This window comes from Eumetopias jubatus, unplaced genomic scaffold (genome assembly GCF_037043125.1).
Source record: "Eumetopias jubatus isolate StellerSeaLion01/CBP00866 unplaced genomic scaffold, mEumJub1_p1.0 scaffold_4, whole genome shotgun sequence".
Lineage (NCBI taxonomy): Eukaryota > Metazoa > Chordata > Mammalia > Carnivora > Otariidae > Eumetopias > Eumetopias jubatus.
The window spans coordinates 75,796,669-75,819,284 of NW_028274810.1; the positions used below are offsets into that span (position 1 = coordinate 75,796,669).

Genomic DNA, 22,616 nt, shown 5'->3' on the forward strand with positions numbered 1-22,616 from the left:
GAGGCAGAATTTATAGGTACAGATGCAGATAGGCATACAGATTTGGTGGTGGGAGAATGAGGGTGTCCTTTTCCAAGTGCTTCTGAGTGTCCTTTTCTCAATGAAATAGGAAGCTGAAAATGAAGATAGGGAGAAGGTATTGGAGGTTTGAGGAGAGAAAAGAAATACTATATTACATTGATTCTAATACACTTTTCATATTTTAACATCTGCGAAATTGCTTTCATACAAATGTTGGCAAGCCATAGTTTTAACTGGCAGCATTTTTTTTTAGAGTATGAAATATTTATGTATCTTATAGTCAATGGCATCTGAGATTCTAATGATAGTTATTTAGGAATGTGGGAGAGTGAATGGATTAAGGAAATATAGTACTATTGCTCAGCAACAGTAAGAGCCCACTTGATATTAGTAGCCATTGACTTTACTGGTATTTTCAATGTCATAAAAACATATTTTTTATATCTCATCTTTTAAAAACATCCTTTTGGGGCACCTGGGTGGCTTAGTTAAGTGTCTGCCTTTGGCTCCGGTCATGATCTCAGGGTCCTGGGATTGAGCCCCACATTGTGCCACTGCTCAGTGGGGTGTCCGCTTCTCCCTCTCCCTCTGACCCTCCACCCCTGCTCATGTGAGCACTCTCTCTCTCTCTCTAATAAATATTTTTTTAAAAATTAAAAAAATCTTTTCTTGGGGTGCCTGGGTGGCTCAGTCAGTTAAGTGTCCGACTCTTAATCTTAGCTCAGGTCTTGATCTAGGGTCATGAGTTCAAGCCCGGTATTGGGCTCCATGCAGGGCAGGCATGGAGTCTACTTAAAAAAAAAATCCTTTCTTGATCTGTAGCCCACATGAGCAATTCACCATTTCCTAACTTTCCTTCGTAGAAAAATTCTTCTTAAGAGTTGCTTCTTGTTAACCAAGATGTCCATCGACAGATGAATGGATAAAGAAGATGTGGCATATATACACAATGGAATATTATGCAGCCATAAAAAGGAATGAGATCTTGCCATTTGCAACCACATGGATGGAACTGGAGGGTGTTATGCTGAGTGAAATAAGTCAGTCAGAGAAAGACATGTATCATATGACCTCAGTGATATGAGGAATTCTTAATCTCAGGAAACAAACTGAGGGTTGCTGGAGTGGTGGGGGGGTGGGAAGGATGGAATGGCTGGGTGATAGACATTGGGGAGGGCATGTGCTATGGTGAGCGCTGTGAGTTGTGCAAGACTGTTGAATCACAGATCTGTACCTCTGAAACAAATAATGCAATATATGTTAAGAAAAAAAAGAAAGATAGCAGGAGGGGAGGAATGAAGGGGAGTAAATCGGAGGGGGAGACGAACCATGAGAGACGATGGACTGTGAAAAACAAACTGAGGGTTCTAGAGGGGAGGAGGGTGGGGGGATGGGTTAGCCTGGTGATGGGTATTAAAGAGGGCACGTTCTGTGTGGAGTACTGGGTGTTATGCACAAACAATGAATCATGGAACACTACATCAAAAACTAATGATGTAATGTATAGTGATTAACATAACAATAAAAAAATTTTTTTAAAGTTGCTTCTTGTTGCTGCCTGCATTTTCTCACCTCCAATTTTCTCTGCAGTCCACTCTAATGGCTTCTTTTTTTTTTTAAGATTTATTTATTTATTTGACAGAGAGACACAGCGAGAGAAGGAACACAAGCAGGGAGTGGGAGAGGGAGAAGCAGGCCCCCCGCGGAGCAGGGAGCCCGATGAGGGGCTCGATCCCAGGACCCCGGGATCATGACCTGAGCCGAAGGCAGATGCTTAACGACTGAGCCACCCAGGCGCCCCCCACTCTAATGGCTTCTTGACTCTATTCTCCTGAAACTGATCTTGTGAAGTTACTAATGAAATTCCAATTCTGTCCTCATTATATTTGACCTCAACATCAATTAACATAATTAAAACACTTCCTTATTTTGGTTTCTAGAACATCTCAAAAAATCTAGTTTCCCCCACTTCACTAAGACTACTTCTGTATTTCCTTTACTAAAACTCTTCCTCTGTTCTACCTCCAAATGTTTGAATACTCAAGGGTTTGATCTTGGGTCTTTTCTTTCTGAAATTTTCCTCTAAATGATCTCATTTGGTCCCATGATTTTAAATACCATTTATGTGATGATGACTAAAAAATATATATCTCCAGTTTTCACTTCTCCCCTGAACAGAAGACCCCTGATTCCTATGCCTACCTGAAATCTCCCCTTAAATACCTAAAAGTCACCTCCAACTTCACATGTCCAAACACATTAATGCCTGCTCCCTCGCATCCCCCAATCTAACACTTCTAGTTCAATAAATACAACATCACCACCTCATTACTCAAGCAAAAATTTAGGAGCCATCCTTGATTTCTCCTATTCTTTTCCTTTCTTTCCCTCATTGTATATATGTTCTATGAAAGCACATTATTTTTGTTTTGTGATATTGTGACATAAGAAATATATATTTCTTTTTTTAAGATTTTATTTATTTATTTGACAGAGAGAGACACAGTGAGAAAGGGAACACAAGCAGGGGGAGAGGGAGAGGGAGAAGCAGGCTTCCTGCAGAGCAGGGAGCCCGATGTGGGGCTCGATCCCAGGACCCTGGGATCATGACCTGAGCCGAAGGCAGATGCTTAACGACTGAGCCACCCAGGCACCCCAAAATATATATTTCATCTTCATCCCCATTTCTGGCACAAAGCTCCTAAAACTCTTGGAATTTCCTAATGATAATGGTGTCTTTTGTTGTATTAATGACGTGACTTTTGGACTGTACCTAAGGATGGGGGCTGGCTACCAGGAGAACCAACCATATGATTAGAGGGTTGGAACTTTCAGTCCCAACTCCCCGACTTCTGGGCAGGGGAGAGAGGCTGGTGGTTGAATCAACTGCCAGTGACCAATAATTTAATCAATCACGCCTATGTAATGAAGTCTCCATAAGAACTCAAAGGATGGGGTTCAGAGACTTTCTGGGTTGGTGAACACATGGAGGTACAGGGAGAGTGATGACCCAGAAAGGGCATGGAAGCTCTTTACCCCTTTCCCATACTTTGTCCTATGCATCTCTTCCATCTGACTGTTCCTGAGTTATATATTCTTTTCTAATGAACTGGTAGTCTAGAAAATAAAGTATTTCTCCAAGTTCTGTGAGCTGCCTGGCAAATTGGTCAAACCCAAGGGAGGGGTTGTTGGAACCTCCAATCTATAGCCAGTAGGTTGGAAGCACAGGTGACAACATGGACTTGTGATTGGCATCTGAAGTTGGGGTGAGGACCAGGCTTGTAGGACTGAGCTCTTAACCTGTGGGATCTGACACTATCACCAGGTGGTGTCAGAGAATTGTTTGGTTGTGGGGAAAAACCCATACATTGGAATTGATATTGGTAGAATTTTAGTTTTGTTCATGACGGTATCTCCAGAACCTGGCACATAATAGGTGCTAAATAAATATTTGCAATACTGAATAAATGTGTAATTGTCTATAGTTTTATCTCCATAAATGCGTCATGGAATTTGTGTTGTTTCCCAGATATGGGAAAATATGAGTCTGTTTCTGTTCTGCTTTATTTGTTCATTTGTTTTGTTTTTCAGATCCCACATATAAGTGAAATCATATGGTATTTGTCTTTCTCTGATTTCACTTAGCATAATACTGTCTAGGCCCATTCACGTTGTCACAAATGGCAAGATTTCATTATTTTTTATAACTAATATTTCACATTCCATTTTGTGTGTGTGTTTGTATGTGCACACATACACACACCACATTTTCTTTATCTATTCATCTGTTGGGCACTTAGGTTTCTTCCATATCTTGACTATTGTAAATAATGCTGCAATGAATATAGGGGTGCATATGTCTCTTCAAATTGGTGTTTGTGTTTTGGCTTTTGGTTTTCGTTTTGTATAAATACCCAGATGTGGTATTGCTGGATCACATGGTAGTTCTATTCTTAATTTTTGAGGAATCGCCATACTATTTTCCATTGTGGCTAAACCACTTTACATTCCCACCAATGGTGTTTAAAAGTTCCCTTTTCTCATGGAACAAATAATCCTAAAATTTGTATGGAACCAGAAAAGACCCTGAATAGACAGAGGAATGTTGAAAAAGAAAAATAAAGCTGGTGGCATCACAATTCTGGACTTCAAGCTCTATTACAAAGCTGTAATCATCCAGACAGTATGGTATTGGCACAAAAACAGACACATAGATCAATGAAACAGAATAGAGAACTCAGAAATGGACTCTCAACTCTATGGTCAACTAATCTTCGACAAAGCAGGAAAGAATATCCAATGGAAAAAAGACAGTCTCTTCAACAAATGGTGTTGGGAAAATTGGACAGCCACATGCAGAAGAATGAAACTGGACCATTTCCTTACACCACACAAAAAAATAGACTCAAAATGGATAAAAAACCTAAATGTGAGACAGGAATCCAGCACCCTCTTCAGCCTCAGCCGCAGCAAATTCTACCTACACACATTGCCAAAGGCAAGAGAAGCAAGGGCAAAAATGAACTATTGGGACTTCATCAAGATAAAAAGCTTTTGCACAGCAAAGGCAACAGTCAACAAAACCAAAAGACAACCGACAGAATGGGAGAAGATATTTGCAAATGACATACCAGATAACGGGCTGGTATCCAAAATCTATAAAGAACTTATCAAACTCAACACCCAAAGAACAAATGATCCAATCAAGAAATGGGCAGAAGACATGAACAGACATTTCTGCAAATAAGACATACAAATGGCCAACAGACACATGAAAAAGTGCTCAACATCACTCGGCATCAGGGAAATCCAAATCAAAACCTCAATGAGATACCACCTCACACCAGTCAGAATGGCTAAAATTAACAAGTCAGGAAATGACAGATGTTGGCGAGGATGCAGAGAAAGGGGAAATGTCCACAATAGCCAAACTATGGAAAGAGCCCTGATGTCTATCAACAGATGAATGGATAAAGAAGAGGTGGTATATATATATATATATATATATATATATATATATATATATATATATACAATGGAATATTACGCAGCCATCAAAAAATGAAATCTTGCCATTTCCAACGATGTGGATGGAACTAGAGGGTATTATGCTAAGCGAAATAAATCAGAGAAAGACAATTATCATATGATCTCACTGATATGTGGAATTTGAGAAATACGGCAGGGGATCATAGGGGAAGAGAGGAAAAAAACAAAACAAGATGAAACCAGAGAGGGAGGAAATTTCAGGAAACTGAGGGTTGCTGGAGTGGTGGGGGGGTGGGAGGGATGGGGTGGCTGGGTGATGGACATCAGGGAGGGTATGTGCTATGGTGAGCACTGTGAATTGTGTAAGATTGATGAATCACAGACCTGTACCCCTGAAACAAATAATACATTATATGTTAAAAAAAAAAAAAAGAAGAAGATAGTAGGAAGGGAAAAATGAAGGGGGGGGAATCAGAGGGGGAGATGAACCATGAGAGACTATGGATTCTGAGAAACAAACTGAGGATTTTGCGGGGAGGGGGGTGGGTTAGTCCAGTGATGGGTATTATTGAGGGCATGTATTGCATGGAGCACTAGGTGTTACACACAAACAATGAATCATGGAACGTTACATCAAAAACTAATGATGCAATGTGTGGTGACTAACGTAACATAATAAAATAAAATAAAAATAAAGCTTCTAGTATACCTAAGATGATGCCAACAGAACTCTGAGCAAGTTGTTTTCTTGAAGACTGTTAATACTGTTTATCCTATAAAGTCCAGTTTACTTACTATGCCCCCAGTTTGATTCCAAACTTCCTAGGGCCTAGAATAAGATACAGTGTTGGAGGCTTAACAACAGCAAGAAATAACTTAGAGCATAATGGTTAAGAGCATAAGCACTGCAGTCAGACATATCTAGGCTGGAGTCTCCCACTTTCAAACTGTAGGATCTCGGGCAAGTTTTAGATGGCTTCTAAGCCTCAATTCCCTCATCAGGGATAATAATGGATATACAGATTTAATCATAAAAGTTCTTAGCACAATGCCTGGCACATAACACTCATTCAGTAAATGAGAGTTATTATTACAAGATTCCCATTGTCCATAAGAAAAGTTTATGTGTAGCTCAGAACACCTCCAGAGGTAATTTACCATAACTCCAAAAATGCCCAGGTTTTACCAGTTCATGTAGAACATGGAGTCACATTAACAATATTCACCATGTTCTGCTGGTTCTTGACCTTCTAGTTCATATGGAAACCCCACCTCTGCCAACTCTTCTCCCCCCTCCATCTACTTACGCAAATTCTCCAGTAGTGTCTGCATAAACAAGCCTTTTCCTTCCAGGTGATATCTGTATCATTCTTTCCTCTGGTCTCTTTGGTGATGTTCGCAGTTAAGGGTTTCACCACCTCCTGAAATGCACTGAGATTCCTCTCCACTATCTTCACATTTTCCTTAAAATGTTTTTAATTTTGGGCACCTGGGTGGCTCAGTCAGGTAAGCAACAGCCTTCGGCTCAGGTCATGATCCCGGAGTCCGGGGATCAAGTCCCACATGAGGCTCCCTGCTCAGCAGGGAGTCTGCTTCTCCCTCTGACTCTACCCCCTCTTGTGGTCTCTCTCTCAAATAAATAAAATCTTTAAAAAAAAAAAAGTTTTTTAATTTTGTTGGTTCTCCCTTTATAAAAAGGGCACCGTACCATATGTAACCTTTGGGGACTTATCTTTTCATTTAATATTGTGCTAAGATTCACCTATGTTGCACGTCATTGTGGCTCATTTATTTTGGCTGCTATACATTATCCACACTCTCCTGATGATGGGCACCTGGATACATTCTAGGTTTAGGTTTTGGTATTGTGAAAGTACTACAAAGTATACTCTTCTTCATATGTGTAAGAGCTTCCCTTGGCCTACCCCTAGGAGTGGTATTGTAAGGTGTGACTGTTACATGTTACTTCATATATTATATTTTTTATATCTAATGTTTTCATTTTTTATGATCTCCTACTCCTGCTTTGTTTCCCCTTATTTCTTTGAGCATATTTATCATGCTTATTTTAAATTCTTGGTGTGCTCATTCCACTAATTCTGCTTCAGAAATATGTTTATGTTATGTACTTAAAGGCTTGGAATACCATACAACTATTTATAGTGGTCATCTTTGAAGGATTGAGATTATGAAAAAAAAAAATCAGTTCAACTGACCTGAACAGCATTTCATTTTATTTTATTATATAAAATGTAGAAAGCCTTGACTAATAAAAAATAGGAAAGAGACTTAATAGAAACTTCAGAATCTTCTTAGGAAAGCAATGATTGCTGAAGGATACCTTTTGCTCCAGCCATGATGAGCAACTGTCTTCTTGGCAATTCACAGCAAAGTTCCAGAGACCATATAATCCCAGATTCCTCCCACTCACCCTTGAACCTTGGTCATGATTTAAATGGTTAGAATTTGAGGAAATATGAAAAGAAGCAAAATAAGAACACTCTCCATGAAAGCCAAGCTCAACGACTGGTCCTCTTTTATTCTGCTGATATATTCTGAAGTTCCTGAAGAAGGCACACCCTTCTGTTCATTTCACTTTTTTGGCTTGGGGCTCTAGAATGGAGCTGGGCATCCCACCGCCCTTCCTCCACTCACAGATATCTGCATAGTTGCATGTCCGGCACTTCCAAGCCTCCTCCACATCAACCCCTTGAGGCTCTCGGTGGCCCATCCAGTAGGCCATATAGTGCTGCAGTTTGCCTTTCACCTCCTTCTCTTCAAAGGCCACAATCTCTGTACCCAGCACAGTGGCAGTCTCTTGGTGGATATACTCAATCTTCAGGATATCAATAACTGGGAGGTCAGACAGTGTTAGAGACAAGAAGACTAGCTCCATGAGGTCACCCAAGGACTTCACAGAGAAGCCTCCCTGCTGGGCATGCCTCAGCACTGAAGGTCCTAGTGGCTTGTCTGGACATAATTTTGTGTGGTGGATTAGGCTGGCACTGGTCACTTTCCCTTGAACCATGGCATCAAAGATGTATTTGTACAGGTTGACTTGAAAACAGTCTTTTTTTTTCTGGGCTTCCAGAGGGAGCATAGGGCGCCTGCGTGTCTTAAGTTCAGCCAGTTCCAGTTCCCCCTTGGCTGTATAGTGCAGCTCATCAATTACTCCAACGAGCAGCACACCCTCCACTTCTCCAAACACTGGAAACTCTCTGATGCGTCCTTCTGACTGCAAGATAGGAATCATTGATAATATATTCAGAAACTTAACTGCCCAAGCATCTTCTTTAGTATTGATGGGGATAGTCACAAGATCATGAACTTCTAGTTCTCTAGCTAGGTGGATGCTGGCACCAGCGTCCAAAACAGCCGCCTTCTCAGGAGCCAAGAAACCAGGAAGCTCCCTTTCATATACCATTTGCTGTTCACACCAGTCCTGAGTACACAGGTCAGTGACATACAAATAGTTAAGGTGGAATCGCTCCATAGGTGATGAGATATCCAATCTTCTTTTCCACTTTGGTAAGCTGATGAGCTTGCCATCCTTCCCAGGGAGTTCAGAAGAAGGGCTAGGCTTGCTAAGTGAAGCACTTGACTCTTGAGTATCTTCCAGGTCCAGATACTCTAGAAACTCTGAGTCACTCAAGTCTGAGAACCCTGAGGCCTCTGCTGACACCTCTTCCCCAGTCTCTGCCATGGCACAAAGCCCTGCATATCCTGTTGAAGAAATGTATTATACAAATAAAAAATTTCTCCAAAGCACTGTCAAATTCTAATAAGGTTAAAAGAATCATGACTATTTACATTCTTTAAAGAAGCCTATTTTTTTTCATTTAAATTCAATTAGCCAACATACAGTACATTATTAGTTCCAGATGTAGTGTTCAATAATAGAAGCCTATCTATTTATGACCAATTAGTAATGTAACAGATTTGCCTTGGCCTCAATCTCTTCATTTAAAAGGAGATTGAGGTCAGGGGCGCCTGTGTGGCTCAGTAGGTTAGGCATCTGCCTTCAGCTCAGGTCATGATCTCAGGGTCCTGGGACTGAACCCCACCTCTGGCTCCCTGCTCAGTGGAAAGCCTGCTTCTCCCTCTCCCACTCTCCCTGCTTGTGTTCCCTCTCTCGCTCTGTCGAATAAATAAATAAAATATTTAAAAAAAAATAATAAAATAAAAGGAGATTGAGGTTTGCCTTTTCTGCTTCAAAATTCTCCTGACTTGGGACATTATTATTTTAAGTGAGTACAGATCTTTGTAAATGTTGGGGCAATGTTGGTAAAACTGTGTCCGTTTCTACAATTCCTTCAATACAAAGTCCTTGACTAGGAAAATAAAACTCAATTACAAACTGTTCCTTGAGAAAAATCAGCTCCATAATGACTGTTTTTAAATGTAGCTCTCAGGAACAGGGTATGGCAAAATTCAAAGACTAACTATAAATAAATATAAATAGATCTGCTCACACACAAATTATTGGCATGAAGTAATGAGAGAGGATGTTCACAGCAACATGTGGAAATCAGTTGCTTTTTATATTTGAGATATATCAAGGAAATGGCAAAAAGGAAAAGCTCTTGGTGGGTTCTACTTTACCCATACAGACTTTATAAATTACCCTCCTAACATTACAGAAATTGGTGTTTCCCACTAAGTTTATTTTTTCCCTCCACAAGGAATTAGCTTATGATGGAAAATATCTGTCAATAAGCATTATAAAATATCACTGTATTTACTATAATAGTGAATATTTTATTGTGCAGTTATTGAGTGCCAGACACTGAGCCAAGTGCTTCACATCCAATACCTCACTACTCTACTGTGGGACAGGTACTCTTTTTAAAATTTTTACTGCAAGAAATTTCACATATACAGAGAAATAGAACAATGAACACCTATATACATACCATGTAGATAAACAATTGTTGATATGTTGTATTTGCATCTTTCATGTGTGCATTTTTTGGATTATTTTATTTTGGCTATTTTAAAGTAAATTATAGATATCGTAACATTTCAGGTATAAATGCTTCAGCATACATTTCTAGATAAGGACATTCTCCTACATTAACTACAATATTGTTATCACATCTAACAAAATTAATAAGTCCCTAATACTACCATCCATACTCAAATTTCCCAACTGCCCTAAAATGTCTTGGATAGCTTTTCTTTAAACCAGGAAACAAAGACCACACATTATGTTTGATTTACTTTGTCTCTCAAACATTTTTAATCCTAAGAAACTAGGCAAATTATCCTGTAAAGATACTCTTCTTAAGCCTTCTTCCTAACCTCACATATCTAATCTAGCATGGAGACAAGACAAAACAAAACAAGGTTATGACCACTCCACCAGTATTTGACCTTGGGTGCCAGGAAAATAATCTGACACAGAATTTAAACTGATTGAGGTAACTTTGAGCCAAGTTTTCTCTAGTCTAATAAGCAATGAATAAATTGACTACACCAACTCCCATATTAAAAGCTTAAGAATTGATACCTTGAAAATGGTATTAAGATTAGTTATGGTTGTACTTAATCATTTTTTTAAATACACTAAACGTCCCTAATGAAAGAAAACATAGATATAGCTGGAATAAAAGTTATTTGCAATGTAATACAATGTGAAGACTTCTGCTTATATCCTATAAAGTACAGGATATACTTTAATAGTAATAAAACACAGAAGCTACACATTTGTACAAGTGTCTTAAATTATATGCAATGCCTGGGTGGCTCAGTTGGTTAAGCGACTGCCTTCAGCTCGGGTCATGATCCTGGAGTCCTGGGATCGAGTCCTGCATCGGGCTCCCCCTGCTCTGTGGGGAGTCTGCTTCTCCCTCTGACCCTATCCCCTCTCATGCACCCTCTCTCTCTCAAATAAATAAAATCTTTAAAAAAAGTGTCTTAAATTATAAATGTGCCTCAGATGATGACTGTTTCAAAATGAATAATGTTAGTTGAACTATGAAGTCCCTGTAAGTTGGAGAGAATCTTTACTCTCTGTCAAGAAATTGAAGTTAAATGGCAATTAACATATATTGGGGTGTTCCCCCCCCAAGTGGGAGGGCACTAAATCCAAATCAACGGACCTTGAAAATATTTTTTTTCCAAATATTTAGACCTGGGCTGTCTGATATGTAGCCATCAGCCACATGTGGCTATTTAAATTAACTAAAATAAAATTTAAAACTCAATTTCTCTGTTGCATTAGGCGCATTTCAAGTGCTCAATAGCTACATGTGGCTAGTGGGTAGTACATCATAAGGCAAAGATATAGAACATTTCCCTGACCACAGAAAGTTCTATTGGACAGTACTGTTTTAGATTAATTCACGTGTGAGTATTAACTCCCAAAGAGAGAGTAAGCTCCTGAGGTATGGATTTTGTACTTGTTTTACATACTGAGAATAGGGTAGCCCTGAATAGGTTAAGTGAAATGTTATGCAGGGAAGACACAGAAACAGGGCATTCTCTGTGGAATTATTCATCTAAAAGAAGAAAACAATACACTGGTGATGGACAATTTAGACTCAGATGTGTTGCCTGGACTTTCCTATGCAGAAAAAATCCAGGCAAGGGCATGATGCAGTACATTGTGTCCCTAATGCAAGTTTGTATCTTTCTAACATGAGATGATTTTACATGGCACAAAGGTCAACATTTTCAGATGTATCTCAGAATATAAAGCTATTAGAGTTTCCATCAAATGTATAATTTCATAGAGAGTGTTTCTTAGGACAAGTTTGGTTTTTAAATAAATGAAAGGAAAAAATTTAAAATATGAAAATAACAATACAGGTAGTACATAGGAATGGCAACAATTATTAGGTGGTAAGTGAATGAAATAAAATATTCAGGAAATACCAGCAATACCAGTGTCAAGAGTCTGGGGTCCTACGGATCTAGATTCTAAACCTTATCCTGACTAGGGCAGTTCATATTTAGTAGGATGCTACTTGCCTCATGAGTATTCTTGGGCAAGTTTTTCCTTTTCCTGAAGCTACTGACACTTTAGAGTACTCCTTCCAACCGTACTCAGCTACCCACAATAATGATAAAACATTATATACATACTAACATTCAAGAAATGTGGATCTCCTTCCCCTTCCCACGGAAGAGATCTATTCTATTCCCTCTGACAAATGAGATTAAACTTTAGGAGAGAGGAAACTTCTACTCCCCTGGGACTTGGCTGATCTTTCTCCACACCAGGAAGTGCAGAATGCTAAAATGACGCACGGCTAGGGGAGGAGAAAGGAGCTCTGAAAAACCAGGTCTGCACTGAAGAATCCAGATTAGCAACTCTGCGCCGTGCTGTGGCAGAACGGGGACTTTTGGTCCTTTCTCACCTGACCAGTCCCTCACATTGCTCCATATCCTCCTCTCTGATCCCCTCGGCACAGGCTGTTGCCCATCGCAGAAGCTAGGTAACGCTTGCCCCTCTCCTGGATCAAATTCTCCATGATCTCTTCGTTTTCCCACAACCCGGATGTAGTTACTTAATCCAATCTTTGCTCCCTGCAAGCAAAAGAGTAAAAAATAACCAAAGTCCCCCAGGAGTCCAAGATCAGTTCCCTCTTCCAGCCCCAAACCTCAGCCCAGGTCCTTTGCAGAGACTCAGGTGAGAGACTTTTCTTCTCTGATGGGTTCCTGCTGCCTGTGGGGCTGCCACGACCTTCACCCTCAACATCCTGACTTGTTCGGAGCAGCCCGGAGCTGGGCTCCGAGAGCGCTCGCCTCCAGCAAGGGCCTTTCCAAGAGCCCCAAACGACCTGTCGGCCCAGGAATTCCACGTCCGCCCTGAAGTTTACTGAGCACTCCCCACCACGTCTTGGAGGAGCCGGAAATGGCAGCAAGGGGTCGCCGGCCTCGGGAAGGGGTCCCAGTGGACCTCCGCGAAAAGTCCAGAAGCCACAGGAGCCTGGCCTGCGAGGGCAGACACGACGAGCCGCTGCCCGGGGACCGCTCCCATCCGGGGGCCGCGGGGGCAGACCCCTGCGGTCCACACCGCAGCCCCTCAGCTCCCCACCCTCATTCGCCGGCCTTGCTCTAACCTTAGCTACTCCTTCGAACCCCGGGCTCTTCTCGGCTCCGCCGCGGCCTCGGAACTGCTCGCGGACGCTGCCCACGACCAGCAGGCCGAGCTTGGGCAGAGAGCAGCGGAGCGAGCACGGACCCGGGTGGAAAGCACACCCAGAACGCTCAGCGGCCTCCCCAGACCCGCCCCCTCCCAGAGGCCTCAGCGGCACCACCTGGTCCTCGCGAGTCCCCGGCCGGAGCGGACTCCCTTTCGCCGCGGGGCGAGGAGGCCGCTAAGGTGAGGGAGAGGCCTTGGGCAGGCTGTCCCCGCGCGGCGCGGGCTGTGCGTGTGGCTTAATTCTGGACGGATTCGCGCTGTCGCCTGACCCGGAAGCTCTCACCGCGGCGGGGGTCCCGGCTAGCTGCAAGCCGGGGTCCGAGAGAGGTGTGGGCCCGTCCTTCTCCCGGCCGTGCACCGGCCTCTGTCCGTTCAGTGCTGCGGTCTTGGCTTTGTCTTTCTTAGATTCCGCACCACCTTGCTTCTCGCGCCGGCGTTCGCAGCTGAGAACAACCACGAACTCCTTTGCAAAGATGCTGGCGCCCGCCTTTTAACCTTTATAAACACAGCTATATTCTGAAATGGAAAATAAAGGTAAATATTAAGTATTGAAAAGATATGTCATCGTTAGATCAAAAACAGAAAAGCGATAGTTCCTTTCCAAATACACTCCCATACCCCCTTCTTGAGGAAACACACTAGCCTGACTTTTAGGACAGTCCCTTCCTTGCTTTTCTTTACAGTTTTATCACATATGGGAAATTTAATTTACAATAAAGGTGGCATCACATAGCAACGGAGAAAAGATGGTCTTTTCAATGAAGGTTCTGTGACGATAGGGTATCCTTATGAAAAAAATAATATGAAATGAGACCTCTTACCTTACTTCCTCACAAAAATCAATTCCAGGAGTATTAAAGTCTTAAATGTGAAAAGCTAAACTAGAAAGCTTTTAGAATATAATACAGGAAACTATTGTTTGGACTTCAAAATAGGCAAAGATTTCTTAAAAATAAAATACAGAATACTAGAAAGGACAGTTGGGGAAGTTAAATGTGACTTGTGTATTAGATAATAGTATCTATCAATTATAAGTACCCTGGGTGTGATAATGCTTTTCTGGTTGTGTAGGAAAATGTGCTTGATCTTAGAAATATGAAAGTTGAGGACAATCTTTTTAATCAAGTGAAATGAGTAAATACTAAGTATTGAAAACCCAGCATTGCTGGGTTGAGGCTGGAGAAGGTTTCTGCCTCCTCCCCAGTATAATCTTCTGTAGCCAAAATGTAACTTCCAAAGCTGGGAAAGCCTCTCCTCAACCCTTTCACACATGGACCTGTCTTCAAATGAAGTTTGCAGTGTAGGGTATGCTGCTGGGGGGAGTGAAGCAGGAGAGAGTCCCAAGACAGTAGGATCATGTTCCCCAAAGCTTTCATTCTCAACACTGTGGGGCTCAAATTTTAGAAAGTGATGTCCTTTCCCCAAAAGGCTATATCCTAAGAAGTGTGGGCATGTAAGGCCCATTCCTATACAAAACTCATTGATATAATTCATCCATCTCCAGCGAGATCTGTAACCATGGAAATACTGTTAGACACAAATGATCTGCTTGCCTCTTTCCATCTTTCCTTCCTCTTTCAGAGCACGAGATTTGTACCTCCAACCTCACACTGATTACAGTCTATCATATAAGAGTCTATATGATAAAAGTGTTTCTCTGTATGATTACTCTCTAGAGCTGCACTGTTCAATGAAGTAACCACTAGCCACATGTGGTGCTCTTGAGCACTGGAAATGTGGCTAGTCCAAAAAGATCTACTCTGTAACTACAAAATACTAGATTTTGAAGACTTAGTACCAAAAAAAAAAAAAAAATAACACATAATTTTATATTGATTACATATTGAAATTATAATATTTTGGATATATTGGGTCAAATGAATATATTTTAAAGTTACTTTTACTTATTTTTATTATATTTATGTAGCTGCCAGAAAATCTTAAATTACCTATTTGGTCACATTTGTGTTGTGGCTCACTTGTATTTCTCTTGGACAGTGCTGCTCTAGGGCATCAGAGCCTAAGGGCAGGGAATTTATTTTGCTCATTTGTGTTTCTCACAGGTGCTAGAATAGTTATTAACATAATTTTTATATGCTCAAGAGAACCCCACTGGCAATATTCTGCATTTGAAAATCTTTTCTTCCACATATTAAGATCAGGCTCTCTTTAGCCAAACACCTGTTTCTGGTAATTGAAAAGGGCATTGCTTGCTTGGAGAGAGCCAGAGAAAATGGCCCTAAGTGAAGAGGTTGAGGAGGGGGAAATAAGCTAAGGATGTCAGACTGCGCTAAGGATGTAAGACTGAGGCATGGTTCTTCTAAAAACAGTCAGCTTCAGATGTAGAACATCTGGAGCTTTGAATCAATTAGGGTTTATTCATTTATAAGAGATTGGAAACCCAGGTTTCTACAGCTTCAGGTGAGGCTTGACCCAGGGATCAAATAGTGTAACCAGAGTTTTCTGTCTCCATTTCTTGGGTCTTCTGTGTTTGCTCCATTTCTAAGCAGCCTCCCTCCTTTTCCACTGCCAGTAGCTTTCAGGAATATAGCCTTCCAGATTTGTGTCTAGTGGCAAAAAAAGGAAGTCTATTTCCCTAATACCACAAAGACGAATCCAAAAATTGTCCCCTTAACCCTGATTAATCAAACTGGGGTTATAAGTTTGCCTTAGCCAGAGTCTTCCAGAAAACAGAGCCTAGAGCAAAGATTAGATTTTTTTTCTTTTTCTTTTTGGAAATGCAAACCTACAGTAGCAAGGATAAGAAAAGGAAGTAAAGCAAGCAACAACTTGAAGCAAATTGAAGTCATGCACTATTGTATGACTATTGCTTCATGTTAACCCCATGGTCTTACACACTGATTCCAGAGTAATATTATAACCCCATGTTGTCAGTCTTTGATTTTAAAAATCCTGTAAGATAAGGCCTCTTTATTTAGTAAATTCAGCCAAAAATTCAAGTGTTCATCTGAGAAGGCATAAATTGTGTGTAGTATTCCCTGATGATGTGACACAAATTTAATCTGGGAGGATAAGTAGGAGCTAACTGAACAAAGAAATTAGGCAGAACAAAGAAAAATAGCACAAATGAGGACCAGAAACCATGCAATATATTGAATGGAATATTTACAGGACTATAACATCTTTATGAGTGGAGCAAAGTCTGCTTGAGGGGAAATTTGGGAGCTACTGCCGGAAAAATAGGTAATGCTGTATGCCAAGTGTTGTGTATTAAGAAGAATACAGAAGATGAAGTTTATCTTCAAGTTATGAGAACCCATTGAGGGGTTTTAAGCAATGTGATTCAATTAGATTAAGTTTGATTAAATATGTGTTTTGGAATGATCACTCTAGCAGCAGTGGGGAGGATAGAAAAATGAGTCCAAGTCTGGAGGGGAGGCAGAACTCTGAGCAGGTGATACATTATGGCTGACATGCAAAATCTGGTAGAAAGATTGGACAGGGCAGTGGGCCGCCTGGAGGCAGTATCCCATGCCTCTGACATGCACTGTGGGTCTGGAGACAGTGCTCCGAAAGCAGGAGCCACCCCAGATGTGCAGGTATTTGACTCGCTGCTTGCCGGTCCTGTGGCAGAGTACCTGCAGATCAGTAAAGATTGGGGGAGATGTATAGAAACATGCAGGGATGGTCCACACAGGTCTGAATTTGGAGCAAGCTCTCTTGGTTACAGCTTCTCAGTGCCAGGAGCCAGCAGGCTTAATAAGCTTTCTGATTTGTTGGCACCCATCTCAGAGCAGATCCAAGAAGTGGTAACCTTCAGGGAGATCTGAGGCAGCAAGTTGTTCAATCACCTGTCAGCTGTCAGCAAAAGTATCCAGGCCCTGGGTTGAGTGGCTGTGGCTCCCAAGCCTGGTTCCTATGTGAAAGGAATGAATGATGCTGCCATGTTTTATACAAACCTAGTCCTCGAGTACAAAGATGTTGATGAGAAGCATGCAGACTGTGTCAAAGCTTACTTGAGTATATGCACAGAGCTACAGGCTTACATTAAGTTCTGTCCCACTGGACTGGCCTGGACCAAAACGGGGCCTGTGGCAGAACTAAGTGGATTGCCATCTGGCCCTTCTGCTGGATCAGGTCCCCCACCACCGCAACAGACCCTCCCCATAGAAGTCCCCACCATTCAGGCTCAGATGAGTCTGCTTCCCACTCAGCACTGTTTGCACAGATTAATCAGGGGGAGAGCATCACACATGTCCTTAAACATGTATCTGATGACATGAAGACTCACAAGAACCCTGCCCTGAAGGCTCAGAGTGGTCCAGTATGAAGTGGCCCCAAACCATTCTCTGCACCTAAACCAGGAGTCAGCCCATCCACCAAACCAACCACAAAGAAGGAGCCGGCCGTATTTGAACTGGAGGTAAAGAAGTGGAGAGTGGGGGGTACTTGGGTGGCTCAGTCAGTTGAGCGTCTCCCTTCAGCTCAGGTCGTGATCCCAGGGTCATGGGATCGAGTCCCGCATCAGGCTCCCTGCTCCGCGGGGAGCCTGCCTCTCCCTCTGCCTGTCTCTGTTTCTCATGAATAAATAAATAAAATCTTTAAAAAAAAAAAGTGGAGAGTGGAAAATCAGGAGAATGTTTCCAGCCTGGTGATTGATGACACAGAGCTGAAACAGGTGGCTTATATATACAAGTGTGTGAATATGACATTGCAAATCAAGGGCAAAATTAACTCCATTACAGTAGATAACTAAGAAACTTGGTCTGGTGTTTGATGACATGGTAGGCATTATGGAGATAATCAATAGTAGGGATGTCAAAGTTCAGGTAATGGGTAAAGTGCCAACCATTTTCATCAACAAAACAGATGGCTGCCACATGCCAAGCAAGAATTCCCTGGATTGCAAGATAGTTACTGCCAAACTTTCTCTTTTAAAAGATTTTATTTATTTGAGAGAGAGAAAGAATGAGCAGGGGATTGGGGGAGGGAGGAGGGAGAGCCAGACTCCCTGCTGAGCAGGGAGCCTGACTCTGGGCTCAATCCCTGGACCCCTGGGATCATGACCTGAGCCGAAGGCAGATGCCTAACTGACTGAGCCACCCAGGCACCCCAGTGCCAAATCTTCTGAGATGAATTTCCTCATTCCTGCAGAAGGCAGTGACTCTAATAAATTCCCAGGCCCTGAGCAGTTCAAGACCCTATGGCATGGGCAGAAGTTGGTCACCCACAGTGACGAAATTGCTGGATAAGCGAAGTGCCACTGGGTCCTTTGCCCTCTCCCTCACACCATGGGATAAATCTGTATCAAGACGGTTCTTTTCTAGATTTCCTCTACCTTTCTGCTCTTAAACTGCTTCTCTGCTTTGAGAAGCACTGCCTTCACTGAAATATACCTAGATTTGGGGCGGGAGAGCAGGTCAGTTGATCTTTTTCCTATCGGCTCAACCACACCGCCAGTCCATTCTTAAGGAACCGCACACTAGGACTGGTGTGTTTAAGCTTTCAGCCTTTGTGGGCTATTTGACCAACAAACAGCCTTTTGGGAAGAATGAAGCAGACCCCAAGGATTAACAGATCAGAATGTTCACACAAGTTCATCTTTTTCTAACAATGAGCATGAAGTTAGCAGAGGCTGGTGTGATTCTAGCTGATTCTTCTAACCAAACTAGTTTTTCACTGTTGACAAGTGAGGCAGGGGTTGCACTGGACCAAAGGCTGAAGCTTGGCCAGCTAGCATTCCAAGCAAAATTGTTTCCCGTAAGTGTTCCTTTTATTCTGCATTGTCCTGGGTCTGCTTGAACCTGAGAGAGTAGGTTCTCCTGTGTGAGCCGCTGCGGCAGTGCCCCGCACCCAGGCCAGTTTAAGGAGTCTTGGCCCCTTCCTTTCACTGGGATCCCTGCCCAGCACCTTCCTATAGAGACGACTTAAACAAGAAAAGAAAAGAAAAACAAGAAAAGGAAAACACCATTCCAAGGAATCTGGAATTCCTTCCTCCTTCCGTGCTAGGTGCCTGTCCTCCACCTTCACTGCCTCCGCTGCCCCGTCATGCTCAACTGCTTTTGGTTTCTGTCTGGGCACCTGAACAAAGGACAAAAATCTCCACCGTAGCCTGGTTTTAGGTCTTATGTAAGAATCTTGCACAGCACTGCTAAGGTAAATTACAGTTTTTCTCTCTAGGACACTTACCAAAATATGCAACTTTTTTGGTGGGAAGAGATTGTCCTGTGTCTTTGACCCATTTCCCGAGGCCTGTGGAAATAAATCTTTATGTACTTAAAATTATACAGAAAATAGAACCAATTAATAACAAACTTAAAAAAAAAAAGATGAGTCCAGATTATAGAAAAACCAGTTGGAACCCTATTTAAGCAGTTAGGATGTGCTAACAGCCTAATTAAAGAACTGACAATGGGAATGGAGAGGAAGATAGTGAAGACATCCCAAATGGAGTATATCGGACTTAGTGACTGAGGGAGGTGATGGATGAGAAGGGGAGGAAGTTTAAACTGGAGAATTGGATAGAGGGTGGTACCACTCCCTGGATTGAGGGTACAGATTTCATTGAAAAGATTATGAGTTGAGTTTTGGACATACTTTGAGGTGACTATGGGATATCCAAATGGAGATATTCAGTAGGATGTTGACTATAATGTTCTGGAGTTCAGGAGAGATTCCTAAGGTAGAGATGTAGATTTAAAAAGTGTTGAGATGTTAAAAAATCAGACAAAATGTGTAGCTTGAGAAAAGACCATGCCTAAGGACATAGCCCTGGGGAAGAGCATTTATTTTTTTAAAAGATTTTATTTATTTGACAAAGAGAGACACAGCAAGAGAGGGAACACAAGCAGGAGGAGTGGGAGAGGGAGATGGCTTCCCGCGGAGCAGGAAGCCCGATGCGGGGCTTGATCCCAGGACCCTGGGATCTTGACCTGAGCCTAAGGCAGACGCTTAACGACTGAGCCCCCGAGGCGCCCCGGGAAGAGCATTTATGTGATCAGCAGAGGAAGTGCCTGTAAGATAACCAGAAAGAAGGAACAGGCGGAAATAGGCAAAACCAATGGATAGGCTCTAAAGTTATTAAGACCTCCTGAAGCAATAGCAGATCTAAGAAATAAAACTAAGAATGGCAAAGGACAGCTTTGTGTAGCCATTAAGGGCAGGTGTTTGGAAAGCTAAGCCAAACCTGGAGGAAAAATGCTCGAAAATACAACTCAAGGACATCAATAATTAAGGGGGACTCTGTTTCATCTATAAAGTGAGGTTTTTTTTTTTTAAGATTTTATTTGTCAGAGAGAGAAAGCACAAGCAGGGGGAGTGGCAGGCAGAGGGAGAAGCAAGGTGTCCGATGAGCAAGGAGCCTAATGCAGCACTCAATCTAAGTACCCGGGGATCATGACCTGAGCCGAAGGCAGACACTTAACTGACTGAGCCACCCAGGTGTCCCTAAAGTGAGGAGTTCTAATTAAGTGAATTCCTAGACCCTGTCCAGTTCTAAAATTCTGATCCTATGAGCTGTTGTCAAAAAGTGAGTTAGGATCTGGAATTCTATGAACAGTAACGCTTTCTGCTCTCTTGCCCCTCCAGACACCCCCCACCCAATTCACACCATCCACATGGTTCCCACAGAAGTTCTCTGCCTACCTAGAGGTGGGCACCTGACCTGGCAGGGCCAATAAGAGATCTTCCCTAGGATTTTAAGATAGGAAGTAAGAAAGAGAAGACAGTATCTTTTTTCTGGGTGATGGAAACAATATATATAAAATCTGGAGCTGATGGTAACTGTGATTTGCTACAAGGTGTTAAAAAAAAAACATAAAAAACACAGGTGAGAGATGGAGAGAAAGCTGCCTGCGTTTTCTCAAGTGTTTCAGGTGCTAGTTCCAGTCTGCTGTTAGAATGTGTTGCAGCCCATGAATTACAGGATACCCCAATATCCCTCTAATAACACCCCCACTTTGAGACTTAAATTGCCCCCAAATGATTTGTGTTATTTGACCAGAGTCTCAACTAATCTACTGAGCTTAGTCAGAGCCCACACGGGAAAGAGGAAAATGGGAGATGGAACTCTAAAGTAGCACCAGCTACAATGGAGGATCTAGGTGCCAGGCTTTGGTTTATAACTGGAGTAGTGGCTGTGGGATGGAAATCGGGAAATCCATTACCATTTTACAGAATCACTAAAACTGTAATAAATGTTTACCAGATTGAAAAATGAACATGTACAAAACCATGTGGTCCTAGTCTTGGTGCCCAGCTTTCACAACATAAGCAATGTTAATTAATGCTCTCATTCATTCATTAATGCTTATTAGAAAGTCACACCCTACCTCTTTTCTGTCTTCCTCCATGTGTTAACTGTAACTTGCTAACATAACCATCCTGTAAAAGGCTGTGTGGTTGATCATCCACGGGACACCCTGCCATCTAAGTACCCTGACTCAATTGTCAGTGTTCCTCCATTCCATCAGACGGGCTGCAGCCAAAATTTTACTTGCTAAGTGTATTGGTCTCCTTAAAGGGACTCTCATTGATCAGGCAGCTCTAGCCTCAGAAGTCAGGGACTGGAGCAGTTGGTGGAGAAAGAGTTTCTCCTTCTCCAGCTGAGATTTTGGTGGGCTTGGCTGCTGTTCAGGAAGATGCAGATTCCTCTCTGGCTCCAGGAATGGCAAGCACCCCTCTTCCTGGGGATGCAGCTCAGCTGGTACCTCTATGCTAAGTTACTGAGACAAACAGTGATGATTGAAAGGGCAGTTGGTCCAGGACATGCTTCAGCATCAGGCAGCTCCTACAGTTCTCTATCTTGCTGATAGGAAAATAAGTTGGTCCAACCTCTCTATGAAGGCCAGTTTGGCAATATCCATCATAAAAATGCACATTCCCTCTAGTTAAGAGATTCCAGTTCTTGGAATTTACCCTACATATATACTTACATGTGAGAGAAGTTAAAAAAAAAATGTTAAGACTATTCATTGCAACAAAAGACTGGAAATCCAAAAGTCCATCCACAGTGAACTAGCTAAACAAAGTACAAACCACAGGATATTATGCAGTTGTAAAAAACAATTAGTAGGCACTTTACGAATATGGAATGATCTTCATGATATATGGTTAAGTAATAAAAGTAATGTGCAGATGTGTTTACAAAGGAGGCTGCCATTTTTGCTTAAAAACTCTGTGTTTGTATTCTCTTGGATACAAACAGAAAAATCTCTGGAAGGGCGCATAAAGTGGTTGCCTCTATAAAAAATTTGGTGGTGGGGGGTAATGTAGGAAAAGGATTTTTCACTTATACAACTCTGCCTTTTGAGCCTTACACCATTTTTAAGTTTCCCCATTAAAAAAAAAAATAAAAGTTTACTTAAAAAATAGGGGTGGTGATATTTTTGACAGTTCTTCCCAATTGTTAGTCTATAAATGAGTGAATGCCCACGGAGAATAACTAATCCACCATGAAATCAGAAAGGTAACAATTATGTGTGCACTTTCCATTATG

The 22,616-nt window shown here is 41.9% G+C and overlaps 1 protein-coding gene, 1 long non-coding RNA gene and 1 pseudogene across 4 annotated transcripts; 1 reads left to right on the forward strand and 2 right to left on the reverse strand.

Annotated features, from left to right (window-relative positions):
• Window positions 1-7,222: 7,222 nt before the first annotated feature.
• Window positions 7,223-13,230, reverse strand: EXO5 (exonuclease 5). Of its 2 annotated transcripts, XM_028123233.2 has the most exons (3): window positions 13,077-13,230; window positions 12,372-12,540; window positions 7,223-8,733 (listed from the first exon to the last, which is right to left on the reverse strand). In XM_028123233.2, the coding sequence occupies exon 3, from the start codon at window positions 8,711-8,713 to the stop codon at window positions 7,598-7,600; it is 1,116 nt and encodes a 371-aa protein (XP_027979034.1). In that variant the 5' UTR covers window positions 8,714-8,733; window positions 12,372-12,540; window positions 13,077-13,230; the 3' UTR covers window positions 7,223-7,597. The 2 variants fall into 2 exon arrangements, with proteins under 2 accessions (XP_027979034.1, XP_087878607.1); XM_088022481.1 differs by lacking the exon at window positions 12,372-12,540 and having other exon boundaries at window positions 13,077-13,164.
• Window positions 13,231-13,241: 11 nt separating this feature from the next.
• LOC148164536 (uncharacterized) lies at window positions 13,242-22,502 on the reverse strand. Of its 2 annotated transcripts, none has more exons than XR_015767989.1 (3): window positions 21,451-22,502; window positions 19,310-19,372; window positions 13,242-13,675 (listed from the first exon to the last, which is right to left on the reverse strand). It is a non-coding gene; the product is annotated as an uncharacterized LOC148164536 (long non-coding RNA). The 2 variants fall into 2 exon arrangements; XR_015767990.1 differs by lacking the exon at window positions 13,242-13,675 and adding an exon at window positions 16,564-17,036.
• On the forward strand, window positions 16,562-18,496 carry LOC114224177 (adenylyl cyclase-associated protein 1-like; annotated as a pseudogene).
• Window positions 22,503-22,616: the final 114 nt, after the last annotated feature.